The sequence below is a fragment of the Eptatretus burgeri genome, chromosome 6 (assembly GCF_056783735.1).
Source record: "Eptatretus burgeri isolate ZD-2024b chromosome 6, Ebu_testis_v1, whole genome shotgun sequence".
Taxonomy (NCBI): domain Eukaryota; kingdom Metazoa; phylum Chordata; class Myxini; order Myxiniformes; family Myxinidae; genus Eptatretus; species Eptatretus burgeri.
Window position 1 is genome coordinate 51,809,836 of NC_140966.1, and position 12,228 is coordinate 51,822,063.

The window sequence follows — 12,228 nt, forward strand, 5'->3', positions numbered from 1 at the left end:
TGCGATGAGTTCCAAGACATCCACCGGCAACATCAAGGACGGTGGTCTTGAAGGCAATCCATAACTCTTCAGGACCCCCCAAAGCACCCAGACACCCCAAATCTCCACATAGCCTGTTCGCAAACTCCTCAGCTACCCTCTCATCTTTGAGCTTGCCAACATCCAGCCGAGGCAGGGATGGTACCATTCTCTAGGATTTAAGGTGCAGCTTTAGAGTTGCAACAACAAGCCTGTGGTCAGTATTGAGGAACTGAGCACTCCGGTAGACCCTGCAGTTCTGGATCATCCTCCAGCGATCGTCAATGAGGACATGGTCAATCTCCTTTGCCACACCAACAGCGTTGGAATACCAATTCCAGCAATGAGCTTGTGGGCACTGAAACCATGAACCGGCCACCCAAAGTCCATGACTTCTTGCAAAGTCAAGGAACTTAGTGCTATTCTGATTCATAGTTCCTGACCCATGGGGACCAACACATGTCTCATAACCATCCCTATCAGTTCCAGTCGATGTATAGAAATCCCCCAAGACTAGAAGTGTATCTCGTCTGGGGCACTGATGAACCACAGACTTGAGCGTGGCATAGAATGTGTCCTTCACGGTGAGGTCACTCGCCTCAGTCAGAGCATAGACAGAGACCAGGGAAATGACACCAAAGGAGTGACGAATCCTTAGTCTCATAATACGCTCGTTGACCGGTGTTACGTCAATTATCATTGGGGCAGCTTATTGGACACAGCTACAGCAACTCCTTGAGTATGGTAACCATCAGAGCGACCAGACAAATAGTAGGTGTAACCACCCACCATTATCTCGCCGCAATCCGGTCTCCGGACCTCAGAGAGAGCTGCAATACCGATGTCCAAACGCTTGAGCTCAGATGATAACAGAGACAGGTGATCATCCTCTCTTTGGGATAGGACATTCCAGGCACCCACCCGAAGGGACCGCCTCAGGTTAACCCAAGGAGACCGCCGTCTGGTGGACGACACCTCAGCACCACTCCGACACACTCTCCCGCAATCTGACCCAGGGAGGTTACCCCGTGATTTCCCTCCTTTCATCAAAGATTGGGGGTTCCGAAGGCTTTGCCCCAATCCCGTCATCCGGTGAGCTGCCCTGCGAAGGGAAGCTGCACAGGAGGTACTCCCACGGAGTGGGTTTTCAGATTTTTTGCGTTTTTGTGTTTTGCGGAATGAAGGGTTTTACGGTGGCCGGAGTGCAAATCCTGCCACCAACTTCCTAATAAAAAAAGTAACCCAACTGCAGGAGGACGTCCGCAGACACAGTTGGGCACAAGATATGGATGGCCGTTGGCTCACAAGGAGCTCCTCCGCCCTTTGACAGGTTTTGTTTTTAATCCTGCTGGGTGTCCATATCCAAACACCCTCCTCACCAGAAAACCTGGTGGGGAGACGGTTTAGTCGCCGACAACCAGACCATGGAACAGGTTATTACAGGTTTACTTGGTACCTGTAGCAAGTCACAGATCTGACCTGACCTGACCTTCAGGAGATGCCCGAAATGTGAAACTATATCCCAATTGGACAAATGAACACTTTTTCAGCATCGGAACTACTGCTAAGTTCAATTCTGGAGTTTTAATTTTGTAATTCGGCTTTGTTTAAGAGATTTTGGAGTTTATGGCATGTGTGGAAACTAAATAAAGCCACAAACACTGGCGTCTCCGGGCGTTTATAAGCATTGCAATGTATCCAGCGATTTATAGTTGTGATGATTCGGCATTCGATGATATGAGTGAGGAAAGTGAAGAAAAAAGACTTGATCGTTAAGAAACTGTTGCGGCCTGTTCCAAGTCAAGGCATTGTTGTACAGACCAAATAATGGTGAATTAAGACCCAAGCAAGGGAGTGCGAGGTGACCAAGGATAATGCTTTGATAAAGGATATAATTAAATAAGGCTGTTAATTATCTTCAAAAGGGTGTGTTTTAATTAACACAAACACCCAATTTTCACTCACGCACTTCCTTGAAGTTCCCTGAGTGTGCATGCATAGGTTCGGGTTACAAGGTTTCATGCTTTTGGAGTTATGGAGGAGACACACACACTGACACACCCACACACACACCCACACACTGACATTTATTCATATAGATAATAGGATTAATTGTATTCACAGGCAGGGTGATTCATCAATGCGTCCCTCGGATGGGCGTTAAGTGGAAATCTCATCTACTGGAATTAGTTGGTGGATGTGAAAGATCCCATGGTGTCCTTCGTGAAGAGAAGCTGAGCTATCACCAGCACCCTGAACAAATTCCAAATTCCTGCCCTGACTACTACTGGGAGAGGGATGGCAAACCACCCAGTATAACCCCAGGCCAAGAAACTGCTTCAGCAGAACGAATGCTCAGTGACACAGAGTATGATCTATCAGATAGGAGAAATCATTCATATTTTTGTGTACAATGTCAAGGCTCATGTAAGAGCTAGATCACAGAATGGATCAGGTTGCAACAGAACAAAAGGAAGAGTAAAAAGAGGGGCGGGGGGGGGGGTGGTTTAACGGGTGTAGAAAAGATCATGGTTTTTGATGGGATTGATCTGAGATGGTGGTGAACAGCTGTCTTGAAGACGTGGAGGGAAGAATGAGATTGAACAGAATAAGGAAGGAGAGGAAAAAAAAATGAGTGCAGGTGAGCAGTGATCCTGCATTTAGGTAGTTTCACAGGAAGGGAGCTGCTGACCTGTCTGCAATGGCGAAGTGATAGGACTATAGACTCAGCTTCAATGCGGGAGATTCCAATGACTTTCAAGGCCTGGGTTCCCACGGCATCAAGGTGAACAAGACATGAGGTAGGGGAGCCAGCCCAGAGGGAAGAGCAGTACTCCATTAAGTTGTGAATGAAGACCTTGTAGGTGTATAGGAATTCGGGTGTGCCAAGGAAGGACTTTGTATGGTGGACGATGCCCCCAGTTGGCTGGCTTTGGAGGCCAACGTTGAAATGTGGTTTCCCCAAGAAAGATTATGGTTGATAGTGAGACCCAGGAGTTTGAATGGCTGAACTTCAAGAGAATTGTTAAGAAAGCAGATAGGAGGGTTTGCCAGACAGTCCTTTTGGAGACAAATAATGAGAGTGTGAGATTTGCCAGGATTGAAGGACATTACAAGTGTTTCACCAGATTTGGATTTTTTTCCCCAAGGTCTGAAGAGAGGGAAGAGGCTGCAACATGCCTACCTGAAGGACAAGGGACGTCATGGCAGATGGTGGAGTCATCGGCAAATAGATAAAGAGGATTTCTCAGAGATAATTGATGAAAATCATGATGTCATTATTAGATTGTCAGTTGTCACATCATTGGATGTCATTGCTGACTGGTCTCGAGCCCCACATTACAGAATGTGTTGCCATCAGCCCCGTTCTAAACCATCAGCCCCGTTCTGAACCATCAGCCCCGTTCTGAACCATCAGCACCGTTCTGAACCATCAGCCCCGTTCTGAACCATCAGCCACGTTCTGAACCATCAGCCCCGTTCTGAACCATCAGCCCCGTTCTGAACCATCAGCCCCGTTCTGAACCATCAGCCCCGTTCTGAACCATCAGCCCCGTTCTGAACCATCAGCCCCGTTCTGAACCATCAGCCCCGTTCTGAACCATCAGCCCCGTTCTGAACCATCAGCCCCGTTCTGAACCATCAGCACCGTTCTGAACCATCAGCCCCGTTCTGAACCATCAGCCACGTTCTGAACCATCAGCCCCGTTCTGAACCATCAGCCACGTTCTGAACCATCATCCCCGTTCTGAACCATCATCCCCGTTCTGAACCATCAGCCCCGTTCTGAACCATCAGCCCCGTTCTGAACCATCAGCCCCGTTCTGAACCATCAGCCCCGTTCTGAACCATCAGCCCCGTTCTGAACCATCAGCCCCGTTCTGAACCATCAGCCCCGTTCTGAACCATCAGCCCCGTTCTGAACCATCAGCCCCGTTCTGAACCATCATCCCCGTTCTGAACCATCAGCCCCGTTCTGAACCATCATCCCCGTTCTGAACCATCATCCCCGTTCTGAACCATCATCCCCGTTCTGAACCATCAGCCTCGTTCTGAACCATCATCCCCGTTCTGAACCATCATCCCCGTTCTGAACCATCATCCCCGTTCTGAACCATCAGCCCCATTGCAGACATCCTCATTTTGTGAAGTAAATTTTATAAATTAACAAAATGTCTGAATTTGTCTCAAGTCATGTCAAACATTTAAACTTTCATTTTAACAAACGAGAAGTTTTGTGAATAATTTTCTTGTTTAATTGCTGTGATACAGGAAAACGCAGTCCGTGTTTAACTTCACGCCAAGTGTTTGCATCGGTATACTTTACATGAATCGGTGTGTTCGAGCTGTTTAGCCTGTCTTCCAATTTCAACCGAGCTATAAACTGTCACCCCGAGGGTTTACACCCATACTAGGTTCATCGATCAATGGGTGGACCCTCCATTTAGACCGTTTTCCAGCACTGATCGTTCGTGCACGGTAATGATCCCAATGTGTATTTTGCGAAGATTCAGAAAGTTATCGCCGGCATCCCATTAAAAATTACAAATTCCTGCCACCTTCAGTTGAACGTCAGGCCTGACCAGCTCGTTCGTGAAAGTCTTGGGCCAAAAACGTTCCCCTGACCGACCCCTCCCAAAAAAGTGGGAATAATTGGGGGGATTAAAGTCGTGGTAGTAGTAGTAGTAGTCGAATTAAAGACAAAGATATGGAATTTCCCCCCCCACCGCCCCCCCGCTCCCATTAGCAGTTTGAACAGCACCAATGTGTGTTAGTGACATGTACAAGTAAACATGATAGTTAAATTACAGAAACAATGGTGACAGCGTTCTCTAATTACACATCAAACACAGCATCACAAATGCCAGCAGAGGGCGCCAAGCACCCCTCATTGTGTCACATTGAAATGGCATTGCTACAATCCCACAAAAGCATGACGTCACAGCTCGAAGAAAAATCCCCTTTACTTCAGTCCATTAACTATCGGTGTCTTGTTTGGGGTGGAAAAGGAGACCAACATGAGCTATGTACGATTCACCGGCATGATGACTGAAACCCATACACATTAATTTGTTATTTGCGTCTCCATTTTAAATACCTGGTCAATCACCTTCTAGTCAATTAATTTGAACCAGTCGTTCATGGAACTCTACAATGATTTAAAAAAAGTTGGAGTGTAATTTATGGGAAAGGTGTGTGTGTGTGTGTGTGTGTGTGTGTGTGTGTGTGTGTGTGTGTGTGTGTGTGTGTGTGTGTGTGTGTGTGTATGTATGTATGGATGGATAGGAGCAGGTGGTGAGGGGTGGGGGGGGACTCAGCAGGGAGGGTGGAAGTGAAGGAGATGTGTAGGATCGAGGAAGGGGTGAAGGTGAGGAAAGCTAGGGGGAGGAGGACGAGAAGGAGGAGGAGGAAGGGAGGAGGTAATAGGGAGAGCAGAGAGAGGGTACCAGGAGAGCGCGAGATCGCTGCACCCTATTTGTGCTTCGCATTGCCCGTCCGTCTATCTCACCCTTCTCCATCGTTTGCTCTCGAAAAGCTCGAGAAGGAAGGTAAGACTATTTGTTCAGAAAATAGCAATTTTGTCTCATTATCAATATCTCCTGTATTTGTCTTTTATGGCAGTGTGCGCTCTCTCGAATACGTATACATATATATATATATATATATATATATATATATATATATATATATATATATATATATATATATATATAATAATTTTTTTCCTGCCTTCTCATTGTTTATTGATAACCGCATAATTGTCGATACAATCTGTTGGCAGTGTATTATTTCCGGTGACTTGCCTTACTATTTTGTTTTCCCCCAAATATTTGTAAACGCGCGATGGCGGCGGATATTCTCTTTCTGGAATGGCTTGTGTCAGGATTTCTAAATGAACTTAACGTTGCGCTTGCGTGCAGAGCCAACTGCATGACTATTACCTGGCTTTCTGCATCCAGGTATCCAAGGACTTCAGAAACATCTTTCTGAAGAAACTGTATGCCTACAAGTGTCTTAATAATTTAATAATGTTAAAGTCAGACACCTGTCTCCGGCCTTTGGCTTCATTTCTTACCTGGAACACACCATTTCAATTTCCACTTTTGTTTTCAAGTTGTTGATATTCCCACAAATCCCAAACATAGTCTTGAACCCCCCTCCCTCATCTTTATGTAATTCCAGCATAAAACTTCGATTTTCCTTCACAAACTCTCCCTTAATCTTCCATCACACAGTATCAGCTTTATTAACCTCTATTGTCACATTCACACAACCTTTATGTTCTTCCACCGTTTTACTCCCACCGTGTACCTCAATTCATTCAGGAGACTTATCGTTTCAGTTTCAAACTCTTCGGTCGACATTCCCATCTCCAGAGAGAATTGCACTCACCCCGTGCGCTCGGGTTCAGCTCGGTGTTCCATGGTCAGCCATGGTCCGGCGGGGCGAGGCGGGAACCTGCCTGTGCCTCACAGCCATTGTTCTCGTGTCGCTCAGCATTGTGGGGAAAAACAGCAACGCTCCAGCCGTAGTGTCGCGGCAGGTGGGTTCGGTGCGAATATGCTGTCGATGTCCAGCTGTGATGATGTCTGCGAAGTCGTGTAGTCTTTTGAGCTTGAGAAACACTGGAGCAAGCAAAGGTGCAACCATGGTGTTAAGATTATCCCGTAGAGTCGATAAGATTACTTTTGTCAATTGCTACAAACACGACACCAGGGCCGTTAAGTGAGTTTGGGTGGCTGACTGGTTCGGGGTGGATGAGTAAAGAAATATTAACAAAGTCTCAGATCACCCCCCCCCCAACCATCGAAAACCATGATCTTTTCTACCCCCATTAACCCAACCAAAGCCAACCACTATCTGAGCATCCAGTTTTTCCTTCGTGAGAATTTGCAGCTGTATCCATCTCCCCCACCCCCCCTTCCCTCATTCTTCCCCACATCCCTTACTTTTCCAAGTCTCCCTCTATGTTGTCCCCCATCCCCGCTATTGGTGTTTCTCCCCTCTCTTTCTGTTATTCCTTTTGTTCTGGTACACCCTGATCCATTCTGTGTTCTCGCTCCCCCACGAACTGAGGTATACCCCCAAAAGTAACGAAGGTGAGGTGGTTCAGATATGGTGAACATTCAAATGTCATGGTGATGAGACAACTCCTTCGTGGTGCAGTCTTTCTCTCAATTCTCCATTCGGAGGGTATTTTCCATGGCCTTGAGCTCAAATACAGTTGGGACCAAAGATGTGGTTGATCTTATGCGTGGCTTGGTTGCATGACCGCTGTTTACTTTTGTCCAGTCATGAAACGACATGACTACGGACGGTTGTGGCCCAGATTTTGAGCCAAAACAATATGGCGGCGCTCGTACTTTATGTTGAGCCACGGACATTTTCACAAGAAGACACAACACTGCCATCCATGTTCACTGGAGAACACAGGCTGCGTAAAATCGAAGCAATCATCTTCGAGGTTGGGGGTCGTCAAGTATTCCAACAGCAACATGTTTGGCTCATCAATAATCTCCAGCAAAGATGAAAAAAAAAACAAGAAGAGGAAACAAAGTTTCATGGGTGTTGGAGATTCTTGGAGGATCATTATGACCTCCGCCACCAAAGGAGGATGGAGGTTATGTTTCTCTGTGAAGAGGATATTGAAAAAAGTTGTGGACGGATTCGGACGAAATTTTGTGGACAGGTTCGGTGTGTGACAAGGAATAATTTCTTCCATTTTGGTGAAGATCCCGATCCAGATACGAGAATTATTTAATTTTCAAAGTGATTCGACGTTCATCATTGAGAGACGGGGCTAAACCAATATACAGCACGATATTTCAAAAAGTTGTGGACGGATTCGGACGAAACTTGGTGGACAGGTTGGGTGTGCGATGAGGAAGAATTGGTTGGAATTTGGTGAAGATACAAATCCGGATATGAGGATTTTAAAAGTGATTCTTCACCATTGAGAGATGGGGCCCAAAACGATGTATAGCACGCTATCTTTAATAGAGTCATTGTTTGAAACTCAGCCATCCATAAAAATAATTACAAACTCATGTCGTTATTATCACAGTAATTACACCGTATAAAAAATAGTGAAATAAATACAGTGATGCGAGGAATATATGTTGTGGCTGTGTACATTTCAGGCACGAAGCACGGCCCAGGGTAATGAGACCGAGCTGATCGATTATCAGAACCACACCTCCATACGTTTGCAAGCCACACGCCTTGGTAACTGGCCACTCTGGGGGGCACACACACACACACACACACACACACACACACACACACACACACACACACACACACACACACACACACACACACACACACACGAAGGTGGTGACATGTATATGCACGAGCGCATGGAGACATTAGGGAAGAGTAATTGGGGGAAAATCTGCCTTTTACACGAGAGACGGGCATGTTATAGTCATCTTCTACATATTCACTGTTACCATGACTACACTGATTGTACAACTCCTTGCAGGCTTACACAATGGGTCTGCAAACCCACCTTCCTTATTCATTCACACTGCATCTCATTTTTCACTTTGTTCTTGCAGGCCCAGGAGAGCAAGGAAGAGCGTACACTTACTCTTCGTATGACCGACGTGTCAAGCTCAATGGTTACCAAAGCTATGGTTACAACGGTCACGTCAGCGGCAAAATCAGTGTTGATCGCGCTATTCCTGACACGAGGCACAGCAGGTCAGGCAAGCTCGACGATCCATGCTCCTGAGTCATCTAATAATGTTTAAATATGGCGGCTTTCGCGTCACCTCTCTGTCTCTCATCATATAATGTCCAACATTGATTGGCACTTTCTTTTTTCAGATGTGCTTCCATGCGATACCCACGCTCTCTCCCTTCCATCTCTGTGGTGATCACGTACCACAATGAACACTGGTCTGCTCTGCTTCGGACACTGCGTGCTCTTTCTTCCCGCACACCGCCTGCACTCCTCTCAGAAATCATCCTGGTGGACGACAGCAGCGATGAGGGCGAGTTCAAATGTGTCTGTCTGTCTGTCTGTCTGTCTGTCTGTCTGTCTGTCTGTGTCTCTCTCTCTCTCTCTCTCTCTCTCTCTCTCTCTCTCTCTCTCTCTCTCTCTCTCTCTCTCTCTCTCTCTCTCTCTCTCTCTCTCTGTGTGTGTGTGTGTGTGTGTTTGTGTTTGTTTTTCCTCATCCTTTCCTGCTTGATGACAGATGATGAGTATGCGGTATCCATAGACGATGAGTGAATAGTGAGGAGATAGCTTCATGATTCAATGAGAAAATCAATCACAACAAAGAGATAAGAAAGAGAAAGGCAAGCATTGATGAATGAATTAACTGAGTGAATGAATTCACCATGAACGGGTAAATGAGTGAACATTAATAAAGGATATGCAAACAATAATGCAGTGAATGAATAACAATAAAACAACAACAACAACAACAACAACAACAACAACAAGAGCACCTGTTTTACTCTCTAGGAGAAGTCGCAGGGAAATTGGCTCGGTACAGAGAAGACCTTCCACCTTTACGTATGACTCGTCTGCGTCAGAGGGCGGGCCCCCTTGTGGCCCGTACCTTGGGTGCCCGGCTCGCCTCAGCTCCCATACTGGTGTTCCTCGACTCCCATTGTGAACCCAACGCCAACTGGCTGCCTCCACTACTTGGTAGTCATTCAGTTGATTTTATTCCTTTTCAATCACTCACTCATTTTCAGGTTTGCAAGTACTGAATGCCGAGGTTGTTTGTGTTTATCTTTTCAGGATAAACCTAATCCACTGTGGATGTGTACGTACGTACGTACACATACACACACACACACACACACACACACACACACACACACACACACACACACACACACACACACACACACACACACACACTTATTCATCAATGTGTGTGCCTTCCCATGGATGGGCGTTAAACTGACGTCCCGTCTGCTGGCATGACTTGGTGAATGTTGGAGATCCCACAGTGTCCTTCGTGAAGAGTAGGCGAGCTATCACCGGAACCCTGAGCAAATTCCAAATTCCTGTTCTGACTACTGCTGGGAAGGCAATGGCAAACCACCCAGTATAACCCTCGCAAAGAAACTGTTTCGGCAGCACCGACGCCCCGAAACAGAGTATGGTACATCAGAATCAGATTTATGTATAATTTATGTCAATCACAAAGTGTGGACTGGCATCACATGTAGTTCAGATAAAGAATTGTAGACAGATTACACACTCCCTAAGGTCATGAACCATCTGGATTTTAAACAGTAACCCTAATGAGATGGTAATTGCCGTGAAACTTGCTCTCTTCCCAGAAATTTAGATTCCAAATCCTTCAGTTGCCATCAGACCACATTTGAAACCACAACCTCAACCCACTGGTCTCACCAACATACCTTTTCATGGCCAATTATTGGTCTCAATTTACATCACATGACGAAAACAGAACATCCTTGTGGACTCCACATTTGTTAAATTGCAGAGATCTACATCTGTTCCTTTTTAATAAGCAAACATCGCATTCCAACAGTGCAACAGATTTCCCATGGGGAGGGAGTGGGGGGCTGGGAGTGAAGTGAGAGTCTGGGAGAGGGGGGGGGGTTCTGAGGTGGTGTGTTGGCAGAACTCTGCCCATTGATAACGAGGTCATAAAATGCTTTTTAAAAATCTTCCTTTTCTTTTTAATTCAAATTCCAGTTCCTTAAAATACTTTAAATAATCTTGGACTGTACAGTAATAACATTTCTATTTTGACATATTTGCTTCACCCAGAGAGGCTGCAACAGAGCAAACAGATGGTGGCATGTCCTCTACTCGACTCCATTGACCATGGTACATTTGAGTACCGCACACAAAGAGGTGGACCTCGAAAAGGTGCTTTCGACTGGAACCTGGATTACAAACGCTTACCTCTCCCTTCCACACAGCCACAATACCTACCATACAGGCATGTCCCCAACGTTTCGTATGGGACATTGCGGTCCACTAACCTGTGAACGACTGATAGTTTGTACATTGTCACGTAGCTGGCATATTCAAGATGTACATCAACTAGTGGAGTGGTGCATTAGTTATACTGTGATTTACTCAACAGTGTTCTCACTGTATGAATCCCTTTGACCAAATTAATTACCTGCATTTATGCCAAAGCAAGTTTGTGTGCAATGTGAATTGACCACAGGCAAAGGGTAAGTGAGTGAATATTTGTGCAGCACTGCGGTGCTGGGGGGTGTGTTTGCAGTGTGGCGTGAGTATTTTGAAAAAATTGGTGGTTACGATCCTGGCTTGGAGGTTATGGGGGGAGAAAACCTGGCTCTTTCATTCAAGGTCAGCCAAATGCACCTCACGAGTCTTGTGACCTTCCTCTTAGGAAAATCACACATGTTTTCCACAACTCTTCCTCGGGCAGTCTCAATTTTTTTTAAATAAAATCTTCATCCACGACTCTTCCAAAAACCTCACCCCCCCCACCCCGTCTTCCCCTGACAATACAATCAATGATCCAGCAATTGTCTGCATACATTTGTCTGATGCTTGTCTTTATCGTATTAGAAACTTCGCCCGACAGCATGAAGAATACAAAGTGATAGTAGTGCAGGCATTAAGGTTCGAAATTAGCTCAAGGTCAAAGAAAATTAACGCATCATGTCCCAGATATCACATTGCCGTATGCCTGCACTTTGACTATGCAGTGGCAAGGAGTGAATGTACCACAAAAGAGAAATTAAATTACTGAAATTAACTGTCACGGTGGAAGAAGAAAGGTTGCAGATTAGTGGAATTATCAACGATGAAAAAAGCAATGCAGCAAATGGAATGCATTTGAATGGCTCACATGGTGATCACTCCACCTTCTGGAGTGACGTCACACCAACAGGGCAGCTTCGTGGAGGGGAAACCGAGCTGCATTGAGACGTCTCCCGCAGCTATTCTTGGCTAATCATATAAAGTGCCAATGTGATGTTCGTGATATCATGTGCCAAACATTGACAAGAACATTAACGTCATAATGTAAGTGTCAAAATGTTGGCACGTAATATCATTGATCAAAAATAGCTGATAGAGGGGTGACATTGAGCGACATTGAGATGTTCCATTGCAATGCACCATGTCCCAATGCACCCGAGGTGCCCGCTCTGCGGCTACAAGAAAAATAACATTTACCTTACAGAAGACTGACTGCACTAAATTGTCCATATACATATACAAACACATAT

At 45.7% G+C, this 12,228-nt stretch overlaps 1 protein-coding gene across 3 annotated transcripts in view; it reads left to right on the top strand.

The window, feature by feature from the left end:
* Positions 1-5,408: 5,408 nt before the first annotated feature.
* The window catches only part of LOC147024774 (polypeptide N-acetylgalactosaminyltransferase 10-like), a 43,641-nt gene continuing 36,821 nt past the window's right edge, over positions 5,409-12,228 (top strand). The window contains exons 1-8 of one of the 3 annotated variants that reach the window (XM_085885027.1): positions 5,409-5,567; positions 6,396-6,562; positions 8,160-8,244; positions 8,580-8,724; positions 8,851-9,017; positions 9,494-9,679; positions 10,784-10,958; positions 11,224-11,338. In XM_085885027.1, the coding sequence (XP_085741153.1) occupies positions 6,452-6,562; positions 8,160-8,244; positions 8,580-8,724; positions 8,851-9,017; positions 9,494-9,679; positions 10,784-10,958; positions 11,224-11,338 (984 nt within the window). In that variant the 5' untranslated portion in view covers positions 5,409-5,567; positions 6,396-6,451. Of the gene's footprint in view, positions 5,568-6,344; positions 6,563-8,159; positions 8,245-8,579; positions 8,725-8,850; positions 9,018-9,493; positions 9,680-10,783; positions 10,959-11,223; positions 11,339-12,228 lie in introns of all 3 variants that reach the window. The other 2 variants (XM_085885026.1, XM_085885029.1) reach the window with 2 other exon arrangements.